At 43.9% G+C, this 21506-nt stretch overlaps 2 protein-coding genes across 2 annotated transcripts in view; both read left to right on the top strand.

Annotated features, from left to right (window-relative positions):
* Positions 1-14038, top strand: part of PTGDR (prostaglandin D2 receptor) — a 40666-nt gene extending 26628 nt beyond the window's left edge. The window contains exon 3 of the mRNA XM_023760755.1: positions 13951-14038. Coding sequence (XP_023616523.1) covers positions 13951-13970 — 20 coding nt within the window. The 3' untranslated portion in view covers positions 13971-14038. The remainder of the gene's footprint in view (positions 1-13950) is intronic.
* On the top strand, positions 742-15979 carry PTGER2 (prostaglandin E receptor 2). Its single transcript, XM_006096982.3, has 2 exons — positions 742-1774; positions 13951-15979. Exons 1-2 carry the CDS (start codon positions 935-937, stop codon positions 14191-14193), a joined length of 1083 nt encoding a protein of 360 aa, XP_006097044.1. The 5' UTR covers positions 742-934; the 3' UTR covers positions 14194-15979.
* The last annotated feature ends 5527 nt before the right edge of the window (positions 15980-21506 follow it).

Here is a 21506-nt window from a genome sequence, read left to right as displayed (position 1 = left end):
TTGTAAAAAAAAAAAAAAGAAAATGGTTGCTTAAACAAGTGGTTATCCGTTATGGTGTTGACATAGGAAAAGGTGAAATGCTGGCAACCGAATAAAAGCAACAGTGCAACAGGCAGCTCAGTGGCATGCCTGGGATGTTCCTTGGATGGACAGACTTGCTTTTCACTTCCTCCCAATTCTGGTCCCGCCCTCTTAGTGTATCTTCCTGAGAATGTTTTTTTTTTTTAAAAAAAAAAAAAGGAAAAAAGAACATATTGGTCTTACTGCAAGCTGTCTTAAGTGTCTGCTGTTCCCTTCTTTTCAACACCATGGGACTGGGTCTTCCTAACTTCTCCATCGTTTGGTGAGTCGCTTTGCTTTCCCGTTGCTGCCCTCCAGCCCTCCGCGGGGGCTGAAAGCTTCCTAGCGGGGGTCAGTTGAGCACCAGACTCCCTGGGAGCACGGCTCCCGCCGGCCACAAGCAGCTCCCGGACGCCCACAGCCCGCGCGCCTCTGCCCAGCGCCGCGCCCGGCCGGTGCCCGGATCCCTCTCCCCACCCGCTCCCCGCAGCGCCCTTTGGGGCTCGAGGTGCCTCTGGTCAGTTCGCGGGCGCCTGGACCGGGACGCGCGTAACACCGCACCCAGGACGCCCCCGGGGCGGCGGGGAGGAGAAGGCGGCGGCCCTCTTCGCGCGCGGAGGGCGCGGTGGGCGCGGGTCGGCGGAGCTTCCAGCACCGCCCGGATGCTGCAGCCGAGGGGCCTCTGCGGCAGCTGCGGGCGACCCGGGCCGAGCCTGCCCTCGGTGCGCGCGGGGCGCCGGAAGGGGGCTCTGGCTTTCGATCCCCCCCGCTTTCCCTCTGGGTCCCGGAGCGCTCCAGCGTCCAGACCCTCCTCCTCCCAGTCCCAGGTGCCAGCCGGGAGAGGAGGACACGTCTCTGCTCCCGGCACCCCGCCATGGGCAACACCTCCAATGACTCCCGGCCCGAGGACTGCGAGACTCGGCAGTGGCTCCCCTCGGGCGAGAGCCCGGCCATCAGCTCCGTGATGTTCACGGCCGGGGTGCTGGGGAACCTCATCGCGCTGGCGCTGCTGGCGCGCCGCTGGCGGGGAGACGCGGGGCGCAGTGCCTGCCGCGGGAACTTCATCTCCTTGTTCCACGTGCTGGTGACCGAGCTGGTGCTCACCGACCTGCTGGGCACCTGCCTCATCAGCCCCGTGGTGCTGGCTTCGTACGCGCGGAACCAGACCCTGGTAGCCCTGGCGCCCGAGGGCCGCGTGTGCAACTACTTCGGCTTCTCCATGACCTTCTTCAGCCTGGCCACGATGCTCATGCTCTTCGCCATGGCCCTGGAGCGCTACCTGGCCATCGGGCACCCCTACTTCTACCAGCGCCACATCAAGTGCCGCCGCGGCGTGGCCGTGCTGCCCGCCATCTACGCCGTCTCCCTGCTCTTCTGCTCTCTGCCCCTGCTGAACTACGGGCAGTACGTCCAGTACTGCCCCGGGACCTGGTGCTTCATCCGGCACGGGCGCACGGTGTACCTGCAGCTCTACGCCACGCTGCTGCTGCTCCTCATCCTCGCGGTGCTCGCCTGCAACTTCAGCGTCATGCTCAACCTCATCCGCATGCACCGCCGGGGCCGGAGAGGCCGCTGCGGACCCACCCTGGGCAGCGGCCGGGGCCCTGCCACCCGCAGGAGAGGGGAAAGGGTGTCCGTGGCGGAGGAGACGGACCATCTCATTCTCCTCGCGATTATGACCATCACCTTCGCCGTCTGCTCCTTGCCTTTCACGGTAAGTCACTCACTCCGTTTCCACAGCCCAGCTCTTGCGAAGCCTTCTCACGCTCTCCCTCTCACTCCCACTTTTCCACCGCCACGCACACTTTTGTAACATCGCAAAAATGGGCCCTGATTTGTAACGGTCTGTAGACTTCCCCTGTCGCTTCTCACCTTTACCCCACTTCCACCCCTCCCTAATCCTGGTGCAAGGGCCTCCCTAGGCCAGGGTTTCTCAGATAGTAATACAGTCCCATTCACTAAGCCGGCCACACTCCTCATCCTCGAATCAAAGGCCCCTTACAGTGTCCCTCTCCAGCCACTGCTGGCCTGGCTTGGCCCCTGCCACCTCTGAATGGCAATTGCATCTGACTTCCCTGCGCGGCAGGTTGCCTCCTCGTGCCCCGGTCCGCACACTGGTGCTGGTTCTCTATACTTTGCCTGCTGTTTCTCCCAGGGCAACAGTACCCAACCCATAGCATTCCAGCCGCCATTGAGAATGGTCCCGGGTGAGAAGGGTCCCTGTTGCAGAGCTTCAGAGCTGTCATTATTTGTTCCAAGAGTTCAACAACATCCCCCCCACCCCCCACCCCCAGTGTACAGGTTTCCCAATTTACATATCGGTAGTATAACTCTTTGTGGCCATGAAAATTCACAATACGTCTGAGATGGTAGTTAGAGGAAAAGCTGGTTGCTAAAGAGCCCCTTGCTAAGCGCTGGGATCCCTCCAGAGGGGGCATTTGCACTCTCTTACAAAACATCTTGACATCACGCTCAGAAATACACACAGGTGCTCTTCAGGTTATAATTGCGCATCGGGCACAGCGCCACCGCAGGAATGGCTGGTCCATCTCAGGGATGGGAGAGGTAGGCATGTCCAGCACTGGCCATGACCCGGCGGGCCAGAGCCTGTCTGGAGAACTGAAAGAAAGGAGCCTAGGTCCCGGGTGGGTGCTGTCCTGGTCTGGGCAACCTCAGCAGTGCGTTCCTTGATGCTGTGAGGTTGAGCCTCCAAGGAAGCGGTTCTCAACCTGTGGGTCACGACCCCTTTGGGGGTCGAACGACCCTTTCACAGGGGTCGCCTAAATACATCCTGCATATCAGACATTTACATTATGATTCATAACAGTAGCAACATTACAGTTATGAAGTAGCAACGAAAATAATTTCATGGTTGGGGGTCACCACAACATGAGGAACTGTGTTAAAGGGTCTCGGCATTAGGAAGGTTGAGAACCACTGCTCCAAGGTGTACAGAACCTAGGATGTGTCTGTGCGCGGGCTGGCCTCTTACACAGGAATGGAAACTGGAAGTTCAGGCAGCTCCACTTCCTAATCTTCAGAAGAACAAGACTGACCCTGCAGGGAGTACATAGTTGTCAGTGACTCCCACCTGCCACCATCTTGGAGGAAAAAAGAGTCGGGCCGTGCCTGCCGTTAGCTGGTCTGAACTGTAGAAGCTGAAGAAGTAACTTTATCCTACTTCCCACCGTCATCGCTGTTTTTTATTATCTTCATACGCTCATCTTCAGGGGTGGGAAAGGACACGGGGTTCTAAAGCCCGGATATGACCCTTCCCTGCCCCAAATTAACTCCCTGTCCCAGCTACATTCTCTTCTCCCTGGTCCTCACCGTCCCCACTGCTACCCCATCCTTTGTCAGGGCAGAAGCTGGTCAGTAAGGTACACTTTGAAGGGAGTGAGGTGGAGTATGTGAAATGTACCCAGTTATCAAATGAAGCAGGACTGTGGCAGGCTGCAGTTCCCATCCCACCGGCAGCAGGGAAGTCCGTGCCACAGAAATGCGATGATGTAGAAACCAACGTGGCTTCTATGGGTTTGTTATGTTTTACTGATAAAACCTATAGATTATGTTAGGAGCTAAATCAGCTTTTTAGGGTTGGGAATAGGATGCAGAATAAGTATCGATGAAAGCAAGCATTTCAAGTTCCATTAAACAGCTTAGAATTCAACCTGGGAGACATAAGTCAGCTCTGAATTGGGGAATGCCTGTCTTGGATAGGTGGGCCTTAGGATATCTGTTCTTGGAATTTTATTTATTATTCGTGAGTATGTATATAAAAATATTCCTGACCCTCAGCTACTTCAGTAGCCTGGGAATGGGCTCAGAGAGAATCAGAAATGTGTGAAAGGATGGTTCTTTCCTTCCTAAGCCCAGTAGAGGAAGAGAGCAGGAGGAAAGGGTCTCCCCTCTGAGCAGGACTGGCCTACTGCATAAGCTATTTTTCAAAACCAAGGCAGTGATTTTCAATAGTTCCCCTGTTTTTAAGTAAATTTGCCTTTTATCATGAGGACTCCATCATCGCCACATGTTTCTTTCCAAATATATGCAATTTTATATACTTGAGTATATATGAATATATATATGTCCCCCCCTTCATTTAATATTAAGCCAGGGGCTCATCCAGAGTTGCTACATGGAAGGGGCTTGGCGCTAAAAGTCTGGTTAGAAGGAATGGGGAGTAGGAGTTGCTTTGCAGCTGTGTTTTTATTAGGATTGCCAGTTTATGGCATGGGAGGAGCTAGTGAAGATGATTTTGTCAGTAGATTCTTCGTACTTGTTAGTTCCTTCATTTACACAGCACTTTAACCCTTATGAAATGTTACACTACCCCAATTTATTTCTTGGGGGGCTTATCTGATAATTCATAACTCATGGCTACAGTTTGGTGCATACATTCAAAATGCTCATCATGTGCCCCTCGGGACACTTTTCCCCCTTATCCTTTTAGTTTATTGGCCCACACTGAGACTGTGGTCAGAAATGGCCTACACCAGTCTCCCACCTGGGGCAGGAATCATTTCCACACATCCTACCTGGGGACACTATTAGACAAGGCAAAGGCTTGTGGTTACCTCTGGACATTCTCGTGTTCCTTTCCCAGAGCACATGCAGTCATGAGCCACAAATGTGAGCCACATGTACAATTTAAAACTTTCTAGTAGCCACACAACAAAAAATAAAAAGAAACAGATATTCATTTTAATCAATATATTTTTAATTCAATTTATACAAAGTATTATCAATTTAACATGTAATCAATGTAAAATAATTATTAGTGAGCTGTTCCCACTAATTTGCTTCCTTGCATCCCAGAAAATACTGGCAATTTACCCTCTTTTTGCCTGTTCCTACCAGAGCAGCTTTCTATGTCCCTTATAAGTGGCCCAGCAAGAAGGAGAATTCACAGCTGTCTGCCCAGTGGGACACCTGCTTATGTGAGCACTTTAGGAGTAGGGGAAGGAGAGTGGGGATTTAGGAAACCTGTAACTACTGATGTCATGGTCCCAAGGTGTGGGCAGGTCAGAATTACTGCTTCCTTCAAGGCTCTCAGTCTAGAACAGTGGTTCTCAACCTTGGCTGCACATTAGAATCACCTGGGAATCTTTTTTAAATAAATCCTGATTTCTGGGCCTCATCCTCCGGAAATTCTGTGTCTTTGTTACTAATGTTGTAGCCCCACCCCATAACAAAGAAACAGAATTTCCAGAGGATGAGGCCCAGAAATCAGGATTTTAAAAAGATTCCCAGGTGATTCTAATGTGCAGCCAAGGTTGAGAACCACTGGTCTAGAACTTCCAACATTTGGGAAGTGCAACTATCAAAGTGTAAAATACCCAGAGCCCCGTGATGAAGTCAAGCTCCACCTCAAAAATCATTATTATCATCAACAGCAAAATGGCTAACATTTTTAAGCACTAATTTTTACATACACTAACCCATTATCTTCATAACAACCTGTAAATAGGTAGTATTATTATGCCATTTCCCACCCACAGCTGGTGAGTGTTGGAGCCAGGATCCAAAGCCAGGCAGTTTAAGCACAGAGCTTATGCTTTAACCACAATACTATCAGCGAGAAATTGCTCATTTCAGGGGTACCATATGAGAAAATTAATCCAAAATTTCAAAGAGAAATTGTGAAGATGTTATAAATATCAGGACTACTTTGCCTCTTAATTCCAACTTACTAGCTTTAAAAGTAAAATGGCAAAGACCTTTTTCATGTCTGATCACAGGGCGTGAGCTGGGCCAGATGTGCGTGGTTCCTTTTTTCTTCTCCACAGACCTGCGAATTAAAAGGCTGAGACTGAGGTGTAAGGAGATTGGATAATGTAAATGCTGCTCTAAATAGGAAACATTCAGATTACCTCTCATGTAAAGTCTTCCATTGGCACCATAAAACATTTCTTAACTGATAAAAAAAAAGGCACGTGTTGTTTAGGAAATGACATTATTTTGGTTGTTCAGTATGAAATCCTTAATGGGACCAACAACATATTCCAAAACCAAACTGTTTATGTACTAAAGGGATATTGTATAAATTAATAAATTCCTCATGTTAATCAGCTGTTGTCATCATTTCAGAGACAAATAGAAACTTTCTTCATGAAATGGAATAGAATGCAGGAAATATATCAGACTCCATTCTTGCCTCACATACTGTTTGTGTCTTCATTCCCAACTACATCAAGCCACTCTCTCACTACTTTACCTATACCTGGCATAGCTTCTGTCATTTTAAACTGTTTTCCACATACCATTAGGATAAAGTGCTTATGCATTTTATTCAGTTCTAAAATTTCAAGAGTGAACCATCAACTCATTCTAAAAGTGTCTTCATCTTTAGAAATTCTTTAGGGCTATAATTTCCAGGTAATACTGATTTGTGGAAATCTGATCTTTGTAATATAGAACAAATTTCAAGTAAACAATACTGGAGTTTGGAGTTTCCTGTTCATTCCTGGTACTCTTTATGACATGAATGGGGGTTATGAAACTGATCAGTTACATACATGGAAAGTATCACAATTCTAGTAGGAATGAAAGAGCAATCCAGAAATCTCTCTGTGCAACCCCAATGAATTTTGCTTGGTGATATTTTAAGTTACTATCCATGTAACTTAATACTTGTGCATCATTAATGATGTGTTTGGGGATTGTTGAAATAGTTTTAATACACATTACTTTCTGAGAGAAGAAAGTTTTCCTATATGAGTGTTTTTACTCGGTGTCTTTTCCTTTGCACGTCGATATTATGAAATGGTGGTTGTGAATAAAAGCACAATTACACTGAGTTTTTAAAATGTAGACAGCAAGAACCATAGTCCTTTTTTCAAAAGGGAAGTCGTGTGTTATGTCTCCACCCTTGGTTGAGTTCATCATCACTGTTTCATATTATTAAGATCTCAACTGAAAGAAAAACAGCTTTTAGGGATGGTATATTTCTTTTTTTGACATTTCAAGAGCCCATCACAGTATTAAGTTAAAGGGGGGGAAAAAGAGTAGAAATGGTGTGTGATTGATCTATGGAGACACAGTGTTTCAGGAAGACAATCGAGTCTCTTTCCACCTAAAGGCCCAGTTAACTTGCAACCTAGTCTGCTTAGTTTCCCTGGCTTCTCCTGGCTTCTGTTTTGAAATTTCTGATCACCACTCCCCATCCTCATTTAGACTAAAATTTTTAAGTGTCTCAAATTATATCAAGGTGTACCAGGATTCATTTTCCTCAAACTATTCCGCTCCCTGAAATTGCACCCACTCTAACAGAAAACCAGACTTAAGACTTCTGCAGTTGCCTATGTGTGACGGGCCGGGCCGAGGGAAAGTGCATTTGGGAAAGGCTGACCCTTCCTGTACACCTGCACTGCATGGTCAGGGCACAGGTCACTTGGAAATCACTTGCAAAACCTTATGTTTATCTGAGTTCTGGGTGGATGGTTCATAGTGTCCAACATTTTCTCGCAGGGTTTAGAGTCACCACCCTGGAATACACAGGCCCAGGGCTCCCAACCTTAGCATTAACTCTCCTTTGTGTCTGGCGCTGGGATCACCTGGAGCACAAGGCAGGGGACACTGGAGCCACATCCATGCCCCTGTCTTTCCTTCTGAAGGGAAATGGGCTCCCGTTCCCTCTACCACAAAGCACCTATGATTTGGGGGAGGGGTTTCTTTAAAATATCAAATACCTGAAAAATAACCTCCCCGTGAATTTTTTTTTAAAGAATGAATTTTGCAAAGCCTAACGCCAGGACACTCACTAATGTCTTCACAAGGCAGATAAATATATAACCATCTCTGCCTGCAATTTAGTTGTAGAAAGTGGGGGAAAGAAAAGCACCCAAAGAAAGCCATGTAGCTACTTAGATACAGCCATGGTTCTTAACAGTGACACCCGTACACCTCTGTACCACCTTTCAAAAAGAGGTGTCCGACAAACCCACAATTCAGTCAGTCCCTGGTAGATGTTATGTGAGTCCCTACATCACAGACTGGCAACAGAGTAGTGGCTAAAAGAAAAATTTGGGGCCCACTGCTTGAACACGACTTCAGGGCTTCCCCACTTACCTGGAGTGTGATTCGGGACAAAGTAAGGAATCTTCTCCAGTGGTTCTCAACCTTCCTAATGCCGCGACCCTTTAATACAGTTCCTCATGTTGTGGTGACCCCCAACCATAAAATTATTTTCGTTGCTACTTCATAACTGTAAGTTTGCTACTGTTATGAATTGTAATGTAAATATCTGATACGCAGGATGCATTTTCATAGTTCGCGACCCACAGGTTGAGAACCGCTGTAAGCCTTGGTTTCCTCCTTACTAAAAGGGAGTAATAATGTTTTGCAGGTCCATGTAAGGACTAAATAGAATAAGACTTAGCATGATGCCTGGCACGGGTAGGTATTCAGTATATATTAGCTGCTATATCCATAGGATTCCAAAGGAAAATTAGATTGTATGTTGAAGATCAGGAATTCAGGAAGCTTCAAGTCATTTGTTTGATTGGCCAGGCCAAGCGGGTCTTCTGTTTTTATTTCCGATGTTAGGTAAGGTTCTAAAGCAGGGTTCTCAACCTTGGCTGCACATTAGAATCCCGTGGGGGAGAGGGGACTAACACCAGGATAGATACTCACATTACAGCCCAGATTTAATTGATCAGAGTCTCTGAAGGAGGGAGCAAACCATCAGAATGTTTTTAACACTCCTTGGCTAATTTCAGCCAGATAAAGTTCCCATTTGCTCTAAAATTCTGAACCCACTATGTGGTTGTATTGATGGTAGGAAAGTAGCTCAAACAAACAGTATCGAGTCAGTGCCAAGATGAAGTTTTCCACGGGAGGATGCAAGGATTCTATAAAAGATGAAAAAAACAATCAAAACCCACTTATTTTCTCTGTGCAGCTTTGTAGGCATCATAGTCTTAATAAAGCCTAGTGAGAGACCTATCCTAAGGAATTAAAATTCTCTTGACTCATTTACATTAGCACTTGGTATTTTTCTTTCTTTCTTATTATTAAATCTTTATTGTTCAGATTATTACATTTGTTCCTCTTTTTTCCCCCCATAACTCCCCTTCACCCAGTTCCCACCCCACCCTCTACCCTCACTCCCCACCCACTGTCCTCATTCATAGGTGCGCGATTTTTGTCCAGTCTCTTCCCGCATCCCCCATACCCCTTTCCCCCCCAAGAATAGTCAGTCCATTCCCTTTCTATGCCCCTGATTCTATTATAATCACCAGTTCATTCTGTTCATCAGATTATTTATTCACTTGATTTTTAGATTCACTTGTTGATAGATGTGTATTTGTTGTTCATAATTTGTTTCTTTACCTTTTTCTTCTTCCTCCTCTTCTTAAAGGATACCTTTCAGCATCTCATATAATACTGGTTTGGTGGTGATGAACTCCTTTAGCTTTTTCTTATCTGTGAAGCTCTTTATCTGACCTTCAATTCTGAATGATAGCTTTGCTGGATAAAGTAATCTTGGCTGTAGGTTCTTGGCATTCATTACTTTGAATATTTCTTGCCACTCCCTTCTGGCCTGCAAAGTTTCTGTTGAGAAATCAGCTGACAGTCGTATGGGTACTCCCTTGTAGGTAACTGACTTTCTTTCTCTTGCTGCTTTTAGGATACTCTCTTTGTCTTTTGCTCTTGGCATTTTAATTATGATGTGTCTTGGTGTGGTCCTCTTTGGATTCCTTTTGCTTGGGGTTCTCTGTGCTTCCTGGACTTGTAAGTCTATTTCTTTCACCAGGTAGGGGAAGTTTTCTGTCATTATTTCTTCAAATAGGTTTTCAATATCTTGCTCTCTCTCTTCTTCTGGCACCCCTATAATTCGGATGTTGGTATGCTTGAAGCTGTCCCAGAGGCTCCTTACACTATCTTCATATTTTTGGATTCTTTTTTCATTTTGCTTTTCCAGTTGGGTATTTTTTGCTTCCTCGTATTTCAAATCTTTGACTTGATTCTTGCGATCCTCTGGTCTGCTGTTGGGAGTCTATATAATATTCTTTATTTCAGTCAGTGTATGCTTAATTTCTAGTTGGTCCTTTATCACAATATCGAGGGTCTCACTAGATTTCTTGAGGATCTCACTACATTTATCGGCAGTCTCACCAGTCTTTTCAAGGGTCTTACTAAATTTATCAGCAGCTTCTAGAAAGTTCTTGAAAAACCTTAAAAGTGTGGTTTTGAACTCTATACCCAGCAGTTTGCTTTCCTCCATTTCTGTCATTTGTGTCCTGTTTCTTTGTCTCCGCATTTTTTATGCTTCCCTGTGTTGATAAAGTGGTTTTCTGTGCTAAGTGTCCTCTAGGGCCCAGTGGTTCAGCCTCCCCAATTACCTGAGGAGGACACTCTTGGTGCACCCCCTTGTGGTCTTTGTGCACAGTCTTGTTGTAGTTAAGCCTTGATTGTTGTAGGTAATACTGGGAGGGATTGACCTCCAGGCCAATTGGCTGTGAGAATCAGCTGTGTCTGCAGTGGGAGAACTTCTGTCCTGGATCTCTAGGGAGGTGCTAATCTAGCCTCTGCCTGAGGCTATCCAGCAAATGCCTCTGTGCAAAGCTTGGGCGGGGTGGGTCCCAGGGGATCAACAGGGCGGGTGGAACGAGCAGTTATGGCTGCTCTCAGTCCTGCCTTCAGAGGTCCCGCTTCTCAGTGTCCCAGCAATTGCTGCAAGTACCTCCGAGAGAAAGCTGCCCTCGAGTTCCGACCAATGCCAGACAGTCCCACTTCTCCTGTATGAGTCTGGGTCCCCAGAGACTCCCTCGGAACTGGAGCTCAGAGCCCGAGACTCCCTCCCGATTGAAAAAGACAACCGTGCCCTCAGCCGCCAGCCCGCTCCGCGTGTGCCTCTGTACCTTAGTATTTTACTTCCGCACCGCACCTCCTCTGAGTCTCAGTATGCTTTTCTCTTTCCTTCTAGTTGTAGAATTTCCACTCAGCCAGCCTTCCTGTGGTTCTGGATGATGTCCGTTCCGTCTTTCAGTTGTATTTTTGAAGTGGTTGTGTGAGGCAGCAAACTCCGGTGTTTACCTATGCCGCCATCTTGGTTTCTCCGGTATTTTTCTTATAGCAAATTTATTAGTAGTATGTGCAAAAATATGTATAAATTCTACCAGCCTCTGAAGCAAAATAGTACTGAAAGGTGATAATTGACTTCTATGCAATGTGTCAGCCTTTAATTAAAACGTAGGATTGGCTGGAGGGGAAGGGGAATGGGGAATTATTGTTGAATGGGTAGTTTCAGTTTGGGAAGATGAAAAGAGTTGTAGAAATGGATGGTGGTGATGGTTGCTGTTCTGTTGTTTTATGCGATTGACAGTCAAGTGTGGCCACAAGAGAAGACAAGAGAACAAAGTTGATTGTACTCACAGGTCCTAGAAACAGGAAGGACTGAACAACACCAAGGACCACATGGGAAAGTATTAGTGCAAGTCAGGAGGCAGGAGCAGAAGCTGGGGGAGCCTGGGTGCGGCCTTCCTTGGAGTTCCCGAGGGAAAGGCGAGGCAGGGCGGGGTGGCCAGTGTAGGACTGGCTCTTGGAATCATTTCAGCAGGCTCTAGGCTGCAGGACTGGCCCCGTGTTGCCTGGTACTGGGCCATGGCAAGATTAAGGCAGAGAAATATTGCGTCTTGAGATATAAGGCCAGACAGAGGGGCTCTGGATTGGTTAGTTGCCTATTGAAGGATTGCTCCCAGGTGAGCCCTTGGCTGTCTCTAAGAATTGACCATCCATGAAGGGGCAGTCTCTCTCCAGCCAGAAAGCTTTGTAGGATGTCAAAACATCATAATGTACAGAAAATGAAAAATATAATACCGTTGCACAACAATGTGAATGCACTTAATGACACTGAATTGTACACTCGAAAATGGTGAAAATGGTAAATTTAGTTACGTACATTTTATAATGATAATAATAATAAACCCGGATCCACAAGATCAAAAATGGTGAACTCTAGACAAAAGACAAGAACCAAATTTTTTAAAAATGCAGAGGTTGGAGAAGACATCTTACATCAAGAACTTTAAGGGCTGCTAAAGTACTAGTATTTCTACTAATTTCCAAGAGTAAAACAAGATTGTCTTCTGCAAAATATTGGCCAGCTCCTGAAAAGCGAATTGTAAGCATTTTTAACAATTTGCATAGTGGATGAAATCGAAACAAATAGTACAGAATTGCTTCATAGTCTAAAACCATTTCTCACTTCTCATTGCTCTGTCGTACTCCGTGGAGACCAGGAACTGAAAACCTGACTCATCTTCACGCATGAAGCCGTGACACTAGAATGCCAGGCCCTTCTCACACTGCCCATCTGCTAGCCAGTGCAGTGTCACCAAAGTCTTTGGCAAAACTAGCTTATAAACTCAGACTTTTCTGCTACTGAGTGCTCGTGTGTGTGTGTGTGTGTGTGTGTGTGTGTGTGCGCGCGCGCCCATGGGTATGGTGACTAATATATCTTAATCTACCAGACTTACATACACTGTTATCCTGAATTTCTAAACTCCAAAATCACTTCTTAAAGACACCATATAAGTCCTGTATATTTCTCATCCAAAATAATTCAGCTGCCAAGAAAATTATTGCCTCATTGCATATCCCCACCTAACTTTCTCTTCTCTCTATAATCAGGGAATCCACCATCAGTCTTCTTTTTGCTTACTCATCTGCCAAGTCTTTTCTCCATTCCCTATGCCAAGATTCTCTGGCATAAACACCTGTGGCTGCCAAACCTTCCTGCTATTGTCCTAACATAAGCAACTCGAGCAGGACCACTCTTCCCTCTCCCTGCAGTTTGCTTTGTATATCCATTCGTCAGATGCCTACAGCGTAAGCAGGAGAGAAGGAAATAAAACATTCCTTCCTCTGGTGAAGGAGAGTGGAAGAAAGAAGGAATAGCTTTCTAACTCGTGGGCTCCCGTTGGCAAGAAAGTCCCTGGAACATTATAAAGTGGTTTTAAATGACTGGGTGTGATTTACATCTGTTTTCCTCTTTTCTGTACACTGTGTGGGAGTGTTTGATCTTTATCGTGCACGTACAGTTCCGTTCCTTTGAATCTGACCAAAAAGTTGTGTTGCTCCCTAAACATCTAAGACATCCAATGAGAGCTGTGTCCCAGCATGAAAACATTGGCCCACATGTAAAGATGGGTCAGCCTCTCAGTGTTTACGACATTGCTCTGAAGACCTTTGCTGTAACATCGGCGACCTGGATGGAGCACATGGTGAGCAAAGCACCGGTGCCAAGGGAGCTGGCACTTGTGTCTTGACTCCACCACCAAACAGCCCTGGGTACTTGGGCAAGTTGCCGAACTTCTTTGCACCTCGGGGTCCTCATTGGTGAAATGGGGAGAATAACTGACACTGTGGGGCACTTATTTAGTGAGCACTGTTTTACACAGCTTATACATATTACTTCCTATGCTATTCCCAGCTAAGCAGTGGGTATTGTTGCTATTACCACCTATTCTTTACAGATGTCACTGAGGCACAAAGAGGTTAGAATTTTACTTCTGGTCCCAAAGCTATATATGGAGCCCGGGTTCAAACCAGGCAGCCCAGTGGCCAGAATCCATGCTCTGTTGTGTTTCCTCTCGCACTGAATTGTGATCATCAAATCAGATTATCTGGAAGTGAATGTAACATGTTGATATTAATTTTCCTGAAGTTCACTTCCTCATCCGCCAAAAGGAGACAATACTTCTGTTTCAGGGTTTTTGAAAGGCATAAACCTACGGAAGAAGAGTGATAATTTGCTATCCACCTTTCACCACCACCACCACACACACAACAGGTTTTGTTTTAAGTCTGAAGAAATTGCATATGGTCTAAGCCTGTCCACTGCAATCATGTAAGACTAACATCGTTTTCCCCTTTTGCTTCTTACAGATTTTTGCATATATGAATGAAACCTCTTCCCGAAAAGAAAAGTGGGACCTCCAAGCACTTAGATTTTTATCAGCCAATCCGATCATCAACCCTTGGGTCTTTGCCATCCTGAGGCCCCCTGTTCTGAGACTAATGCGTTCGGTCCTCTGTTGTCGGGCTTCATTAAGAACACAAGATGCAACAGAAACTTCCTGTTCTACACGGTCAAACGCCAGTAAACACGCTGACCTTTGTGGACAATAGCTAAGAAGTGCTTAGTTAGCCAGCATCTGGAAGATCATTCTGAAATGGTTCCTTGGAGAAATGAGAAAAGTAGTTTGTAAACAAAATGAAGCTACCCTAATAAGACAGAGGAAATCAACATTTCAGCAGTGGTTTAGGCTGCAGAGGAGCTGACAAGCACTTCCTGGAAGGTGTCAGGAGGAGCTATGGAAATCCACCCTCCGTAAGCATGTTAGTTACAATGGCCTTTAGAGGAACAACCAACTGCATTAAAGATCGGTTGCCTTTTGATTGAAGCTTTCCTGTTGAATGAGAAAGCATGTGATTTGTAATCTGTTTAAAACCTGAGTTACTGTGTGTGTTTTCCACTTTACTCTTCTGTGTTACTACTGTTATAAACATACAGTGCACAGTCAGACCAGGTAAAACTTCATATGTGTTTTCTAGGAAGTGGATATGTGGGAGCAACCAAGCCTCCCGTTCTGTGATTGCTTAACAAACCCTTTCTTTGGACAATGTGTTTTCGAATCATAGGCACTTTGTCGTATAATGTGTGTGTGTGTTGCGGGGGGGAGTGCGGGGGGGAGCGCTCTCTCCTCACTGCGGTATTACTAGTAGAAGAGTAGACTCAGTTGGTTAATGTCAGTTTTTTCACTGGTCCTCTGGAAGCTGTGTGTCAAAGTATCAGATTATTTATTTTATAATGTCCAATAGTAATTAAGAAAACGTTAAGAATTTTCCAAGAAATAATAGACTAGTAAGAGAGTTGATTCTGATTAATACTCTTCATTCTATTTCCAGGGGAGAGTATATGTCGCTATGTCTGAAGCTACATATTTAGGGTTAAAAACTGAAAAATCTAGTCAATTCTTCAGATACACTGGAACCCTTTTAATGCTGGTGTTGAGGCCATGACTAACATCTACTTTATAAGATGATTGTGTTGTAGCAAAATTCATCTGCCCATATTTTTATCCAGGAAACATGGTGAACTAATACTACATAGGAAATCCTGTGTCAGTGAGTCATATCTTTATATATTTCTACATCTAAATGTTTGGCCTGGTGTAAACTCAGCATCAAACTATTTCAGTGAATTTGCACTGTTTAATCATATCTTAGTTACTGTGTAAACTCATCTGAAATGTTACAAAAATAAACGATAAAACAAAAACTTAAAAATGAAATAGTATTTGCTAAATCCTCCCAAATAACATTTAATAGCTAGAATAGATATAATATTTTTTCAATGAGATAAAAATAGAAAAAAATTTGACTTGGCAGGTTTTTAAAGTATGGTTGCATTGTAAATTAGAGTTCAAAATATTCAATATAGTACTTGGTACTAGAGGATTTTTTTTCCTTCCACCATGATCTTCCAAGTACTAGAACCATCTTTTTTTTTTTTTCTAGTGAGTTTTATTACAAGATAGCTGTTATAAAAAAAACAAAAAGGGATGTTAGTTTTTTCCAAAACCTCATTGAGTTGCTTACGTAAAAACATTTCCTATAAGTAGTTATCAAACTAGATGATCACTTGGGAGTTTTTTTCAAACCATTCTAGGCACCAGTGTATTTGACACAATCTATGTCAAATCAGCTCTTATTTTAAAAAGAATAAATAAATGATTTGCTTTTCTACTAATTTAAACAAACCAGGCAAAACTTAACTAAAATCTGCACATGTAAATAAATCTTCCCTGTCTACCAAGTAGAACTAATTAAGCTCCTGGGTAATTCCTAAACATAAAATTCTGAGGTTACTTTGAATCTGGAAGATTGAATTCTTTCATTAGATGGGCTTTTTTTCCTCGACCGGAATCGAACCTGGGACCCTTCAGTCCGCAAGCCGACGCTCTATCCACTGAGCCAAACCGGTTTCTGCCTGATAACTTTTTTTTAAAAGCAAACTTGGACATAATATCACTAGGGGTGATATTAATAATTAATAAAATAATTCACTCTGGTGGCCCAAAAATATAACAGTTTAAGCTATTTATTTAAGAACTGGTAGATCTCTAGAGCTTTATTTCCTAGTTTACTCCTGTTTCTTGCACTGTGTTAAATGACTATTTCGTTTGCACTGATATATACATAGAAGGAATTGAAGATAAAAATCCTATGTAATAGTCATTCACCTATTATGAATGGTAATTTAAAGGCAACAGAAAAATTTGCTAGGATTAGATATATGTGGATATTTCTTTTTTTAAAAATCCCACCTCATCAGACATACTTGTTTAGGTTTACTGAGTCATTTTCAAGTTAAATGAAAAACACTGAACTTAGCCTGGTATATTAAAGAACCAAATTGTGATGAAAGAAGACCTAGATTTTAGTCTTTGCCCTCGACAGGCAGTGGAATGAAAAGGGAGAAAGACAGTATAGTGGATATTCACCTCAAAATGCCAGCCCCAACTTTAGGCGTCCAGAAGCGGGCCAAAGCAGTCTGTTCTGAGCTGAATTATTGCTGGACAGTTCACTGTGCCCCTAGGTCATCTTTCCTAGGAAAGAACGGGGAAATTCTCATCCTAAATTGTGGCCTCGAATCTTCAAAGATACTGTAGGGACCCGAGTTTGCTTAGAAGCTATAGAAAGCCTCTCCAGAAGACCTGAACCTCAGAGAGTTTGAACCCAGAATCAGACCTAGAACCAGACCAAAGCTCTCGAAACAGCACCCACCCCAAATCACCATGCTGGCCGAGGCTGCAAGCCCTGAGCAGCAGGGAGGGCAAAGCCGAGCCACATCATTACATTCTCAGTGTAATTCAGTTAAACTGGTATCGCCCCTGCCTGCTCCTGTCAATGCACATTGAGAGAAAGATTGTCCTCATGTTAACATAATGTCATTTCTGATTTGAACCAAGAAAAAAAACACTGTACTCAGGTTTAGAATTTGATGACTTAGAAAGTCAGGCTAAGACAATTAGCTAGCACTTGAGCAGAGGTTTATTTATTTCACTTCTCCAAATGTAGTGGTTTAAGCCAATCAAATGGTTTTCTGAATCTGAGAAGAATCCCTACTTGAGCTGTTCACAGAGAGAGAAGCAGTCTTGTCTGCAAATGAGTGATTTCTATATATGGACTTACAAAGCCCTCTTATACAGGTGGTGTTGCAACTTGAATATTTGATGTCTATTTTCTGTCTTCATCAAACACTTAACTCCATTGGATTTCCTCTCCAAGGGCACATTTATAACATACCTCCAATCACTAACAGCATTATAATTGATTGCTTTTAAATTTACAAAGTATTTGATTGCCTGAGTGAAATACACTATGGAAGTAAATGTTGTTTTAGCAATTCCCCAACGCTATAGTCTAACTTATACAGGGGGCCAAGGCCATGCATTGGGCATTAATTTTTTATTTCAGAAAGTTACTCGTTTTGTGCTGGTAGATTGTGTGATTTTTTTTATTGTAAGTAAATTTCCTTGAATTATATTTTTTTATTTACTGTACAATGTCTGTACTATTAAAGGTCCGTTTGAGTGGTTTAATTCTGCGATATTCGTGTTTCATTTGTGAAAATCTGCCAAGAGTCAAATACATCAGTGAGGATTCCAACAGACGGAGATGACACACTCAAAAGGGTGACTCAGGACGGTTGGATGAAAGGAATATTTGCAGAGAAGGAGAGGGAAGGATCCTTTGCAGCTGTTATCACTCATAAACCAGAGGCACAAGGGAGGAGCAGTTTCTGGAAACCAGTGAGAGCTGTAGGAGGTTCCTTCTACCCAGCAGGCGCTATGGCCTTCAGCAGGGAAGCACAGTTGCTGCCACCACAGGGCGGAAATGAAGGGACTACCTTCCTGGAGGATCTCTCCTCCTACTCTCTGTTAGTCTGCTTGTCCCTCCCATTGGCCAAACCCAACCTTAATCCAGACAGTAAGAGGAACCTGGGTAATGAAGCCGGGAGTATGGGTAGAGAGTAGACTTTACATGTCGGTTTTTTTGTTCTGTTTTTTTGTTGTGGTGGTTTTTTTGTTTTTTTAGTTATACCAACACAAAAAGTGAAACCACAAAGTGGGCAGCCTTTCTTCCTGACATTTACTCCAAATAGATACCCACGCCCGGGGAATAGGAATCAGCCCCATCTGTATGGAAAGGAGTAAAATACTGTAGGTTTCTTTACCACAATATTTGTCATTGGCTAGGTGCTCTCTGAGGCTGAGCATTTATATCTCCCCTACTCTGGAGGCAGTTAATATGATCAGGGCAGAGAAAGGGGACCAGACCAAAGCATCTTTCAGTTTACTCTGCCCACAGCCCTATAGCTTATAGCTATTTCTAAGGAGAACAAAGGGAGACAGCCATGTATACTGTTCTGGAAATGTACCACTGGAGTGAGGAAAATCGAGAAAAAGCTCACTACGATGCTGAGGGCATGCCATATCCCCAAGTTTAACATAAGCTGGGATAGGTCTGTACAGCTGTTATCAAGAAAGAGTATATGTAACAACTCAACAATTCTGCATAGTTTAAAATGCTGATAAAAATATCATGAAAAAGCAAATTTTAACTAACTGGAAAGAGATTGGACAAAGTATGATGCCTTAGGCCATCTGTTCATGTTGTCTTTTCTGTACCACAGAATCTGTCTTTACTTGTCTTTACTCTCTCCCCTCAGCTCCTAGAAAGTATTTTTCCTAGCACACACTGTCTCCTGTCCCCTCCATCTCTAGATCCTGTCCTCCTTCATGCACACACTCAACCTTTCCCCTTTTGGCAAATTCTAGATTTACCAGGAGATATTAAAGATTTGTCAGACTGCTGGGCATTTCTCAGAAAAGTTATTTAACCTCTCTCACTCTATAAAATAATAATAATAATAAAATTATCTATCTCCTCAATTATCTTGAAGATTAAACAAGTAACTGCACGTAGGCCATTCAGCATAGTGCCTGGATGTGGTAATGAAATCAGGAATTACTATTATGTTAGATGCCCAGTTCAGTGGCCCCTCTGATTTCCTCACACACATCTGACTCACATTGCTCCCTGTTGGTGTGGGTTGAGGTGCTAGGGGTCATGGGGTCTATTTGTTAATTCTGGGTAACTGTCAAGAATGATCATGATAATAAGCACACAGGACAAGTTTGTGTTTCTGAAAATGTAGTGGAGACTGGCACACATGGGACAACATAGAGGAATGTGTAAGCATGAAAGAGGAGACCAGGAGAGACAGAAGGACAACAGGACACAGAACGTGGCTCATGTCCCCTCAATGGAGGCATGGAAGAGAACGGAATGTGTTTCAGACAGAATATGTCTGTGTCAGGAAACACAACTCTATCACAAAGCTAAAATCTTCTAAAGATCCCCAGAGTAAGTCCAAGCCATGTGCCACAGGTGACCTTTCATGTTCCTGAAACCAGCATCCAAGACTTCCTTCCCTTCTCCAGGCAAAACATTCCTCATTTCCTCAACTGTCCCTTATGTGATACCTCACCACTTGGGTCCCTTCCTTCAGATCCTATCCAAGCTATAAGTGCCCATCTTAAGCTGCTGGGCCAGAACCAAACATCAATAAATAATTCTAGACCAGTCTTGTCAGTACTGAATGCTGCTCTGTCAGTTGCTGGCTTGATCTGTACCTGGTACTTCCATTAATGCAACCTGAGATTACAAAGCTTTATTACCAACTAGGTTGTGCTTTATAGTCTTCAACAAATGGAAGAAGCAACAATATACATTGCATGTTACTGGGGGTAAGCTGGGTGTGCAGCGGTGAGGGAGTTGCTCAGTAAGGTCATCCTCATAAGATATCCTTATGACTATGGTGCTGATCTTGCCTCCTGAGACCACAGAGCATCTTGGGTTCTCATTAGTCACTTGCCTATAACTTTTCAGATTGGCCTCCGTAGACTAGGGATGGGGAGCTTTGAGTTTATCCACTGGACCTGGCCTTTTGTGTTAATAACTGGCCCTTGAAATGATGTAGAACTGGATCAGTGCCAGAGTCCAAAGAACAATGTTTCCCTTGAAAATGGAACTCACTACTTTTAGTTATCCAATGAGATTTTTGCTAGAATTAACTGGCGAATACTCATCTCACCCCTAAGAGTGTGTCTGATATATCCTGATAAACATTTAAAAATTGCTGCACAATTCAACCATTGAGGAGAGTTGAGACTATCTTTCAGCTCTTAGAGACCTTCTCAACATGCCCACGCTGGGAATAGCTCAGAGAAACAAGCCAGAAAGCCCTAGACGTTTGAAAACTCAACATTAAATTTTTATGTTTTTAAAAATAAGTGTCCTCATATGACTTGTAAAATGGAAGACATGATAACCAAAACACAGCGAGCGGCATGCTGTGGTGTACCACTATTTGACCTGTAAAAATAAATCTTCCTGCTGTGAGTAGGCGTTCGGATAAAAGAAGAGCACGCTTTACCATAAACGAGAGATCTCTAGTCTCTTTACTACCTATTATGGTGATCGGAGAAACACTAGCGCAGATGGTCACATCTTTCCATGAAATGCCAGTTTGGAAAACTAAGGAAGATGGAGAGTCCGCTTCCTGTCTTTCTTCTACAAATAGCTTCTGTGTTCTCAATTAGGTTACAGTGAACCTCAACAGTTGCAAAGAAATGCTAAGTAAGGAAACACAATTATCCTTGTTACCAGAATTCAAGGCTCTTTTAAAATAAGGTCTTGCCTTTTGTTTAGCTACTGGAGCATGTTAAAAATACTACTGTTTTCGATCCTTTGTAATAGGAATTTTGGGCTAAGAGAAATATCACATGGGGGAGGGGGGCTGATAACTATTTTTAAACCAACGCTCTGAGAGGTGAAGAAAGCTGAAACTGGAGTTGGAATGCAGACATCTAATCAAGGAGAACTTTTCTCACATGCTTTGTTTCTGTTCCCTGGGCCTTCTCTCCCGTCTCTCTCCTCCGCTCCTTGACTCCAGCCACCAAACCCAATGGTCTGGACCTGAAGCATACCAGCAAGCTTCCATCTCAGGGTCATTGCCCTGGCTTTGTCTCTACCTGAGATAATCACTCTTCCCCCAGACAGCCATGGTTCACTTCTTCATTTTCTTACCTCCTTCAGAAGTTTGCTCCAGGGATGCTTTCTCAGTGAGGCCTTTACCGACCACTTTCCTAATGGTGCACCCCTGTCCCCCATTCTCTTTACCCTACTCTATCATTTTCCAACATGAATGACCTTGAACATACCTAAAGGTTGATGTAGTTATAACATGGTCTGTCTCCTCACACTAGAATGTGAGTCCTAGGAGGCACAGATTGTTGTCTAATGTCATGGTAGCTTACAGTTGCCAGATGTCCCATATACTTAGGATTGTATCTTATACCTTTCAGGGT

The sequence above is a fragment of the Myotis lucifugus genome, unplaced genomic scaffold (assembly GCF_000147115.1).
Source record: "Myotis lucifugus unplaced genomic scaffold, Myoluc2.0 scaffold_191, whole genome shotgun sequence".
NCBI classification, from domain to species: Eukaryota; Metazoa; Chordata; class Mammalia; order Chiroptera; family Vespertilionidae; genus Myotis; species Myotis lucifugus.
This window is presented reverse-complemented; position numbering and strand designations above follow the sequence as displayed.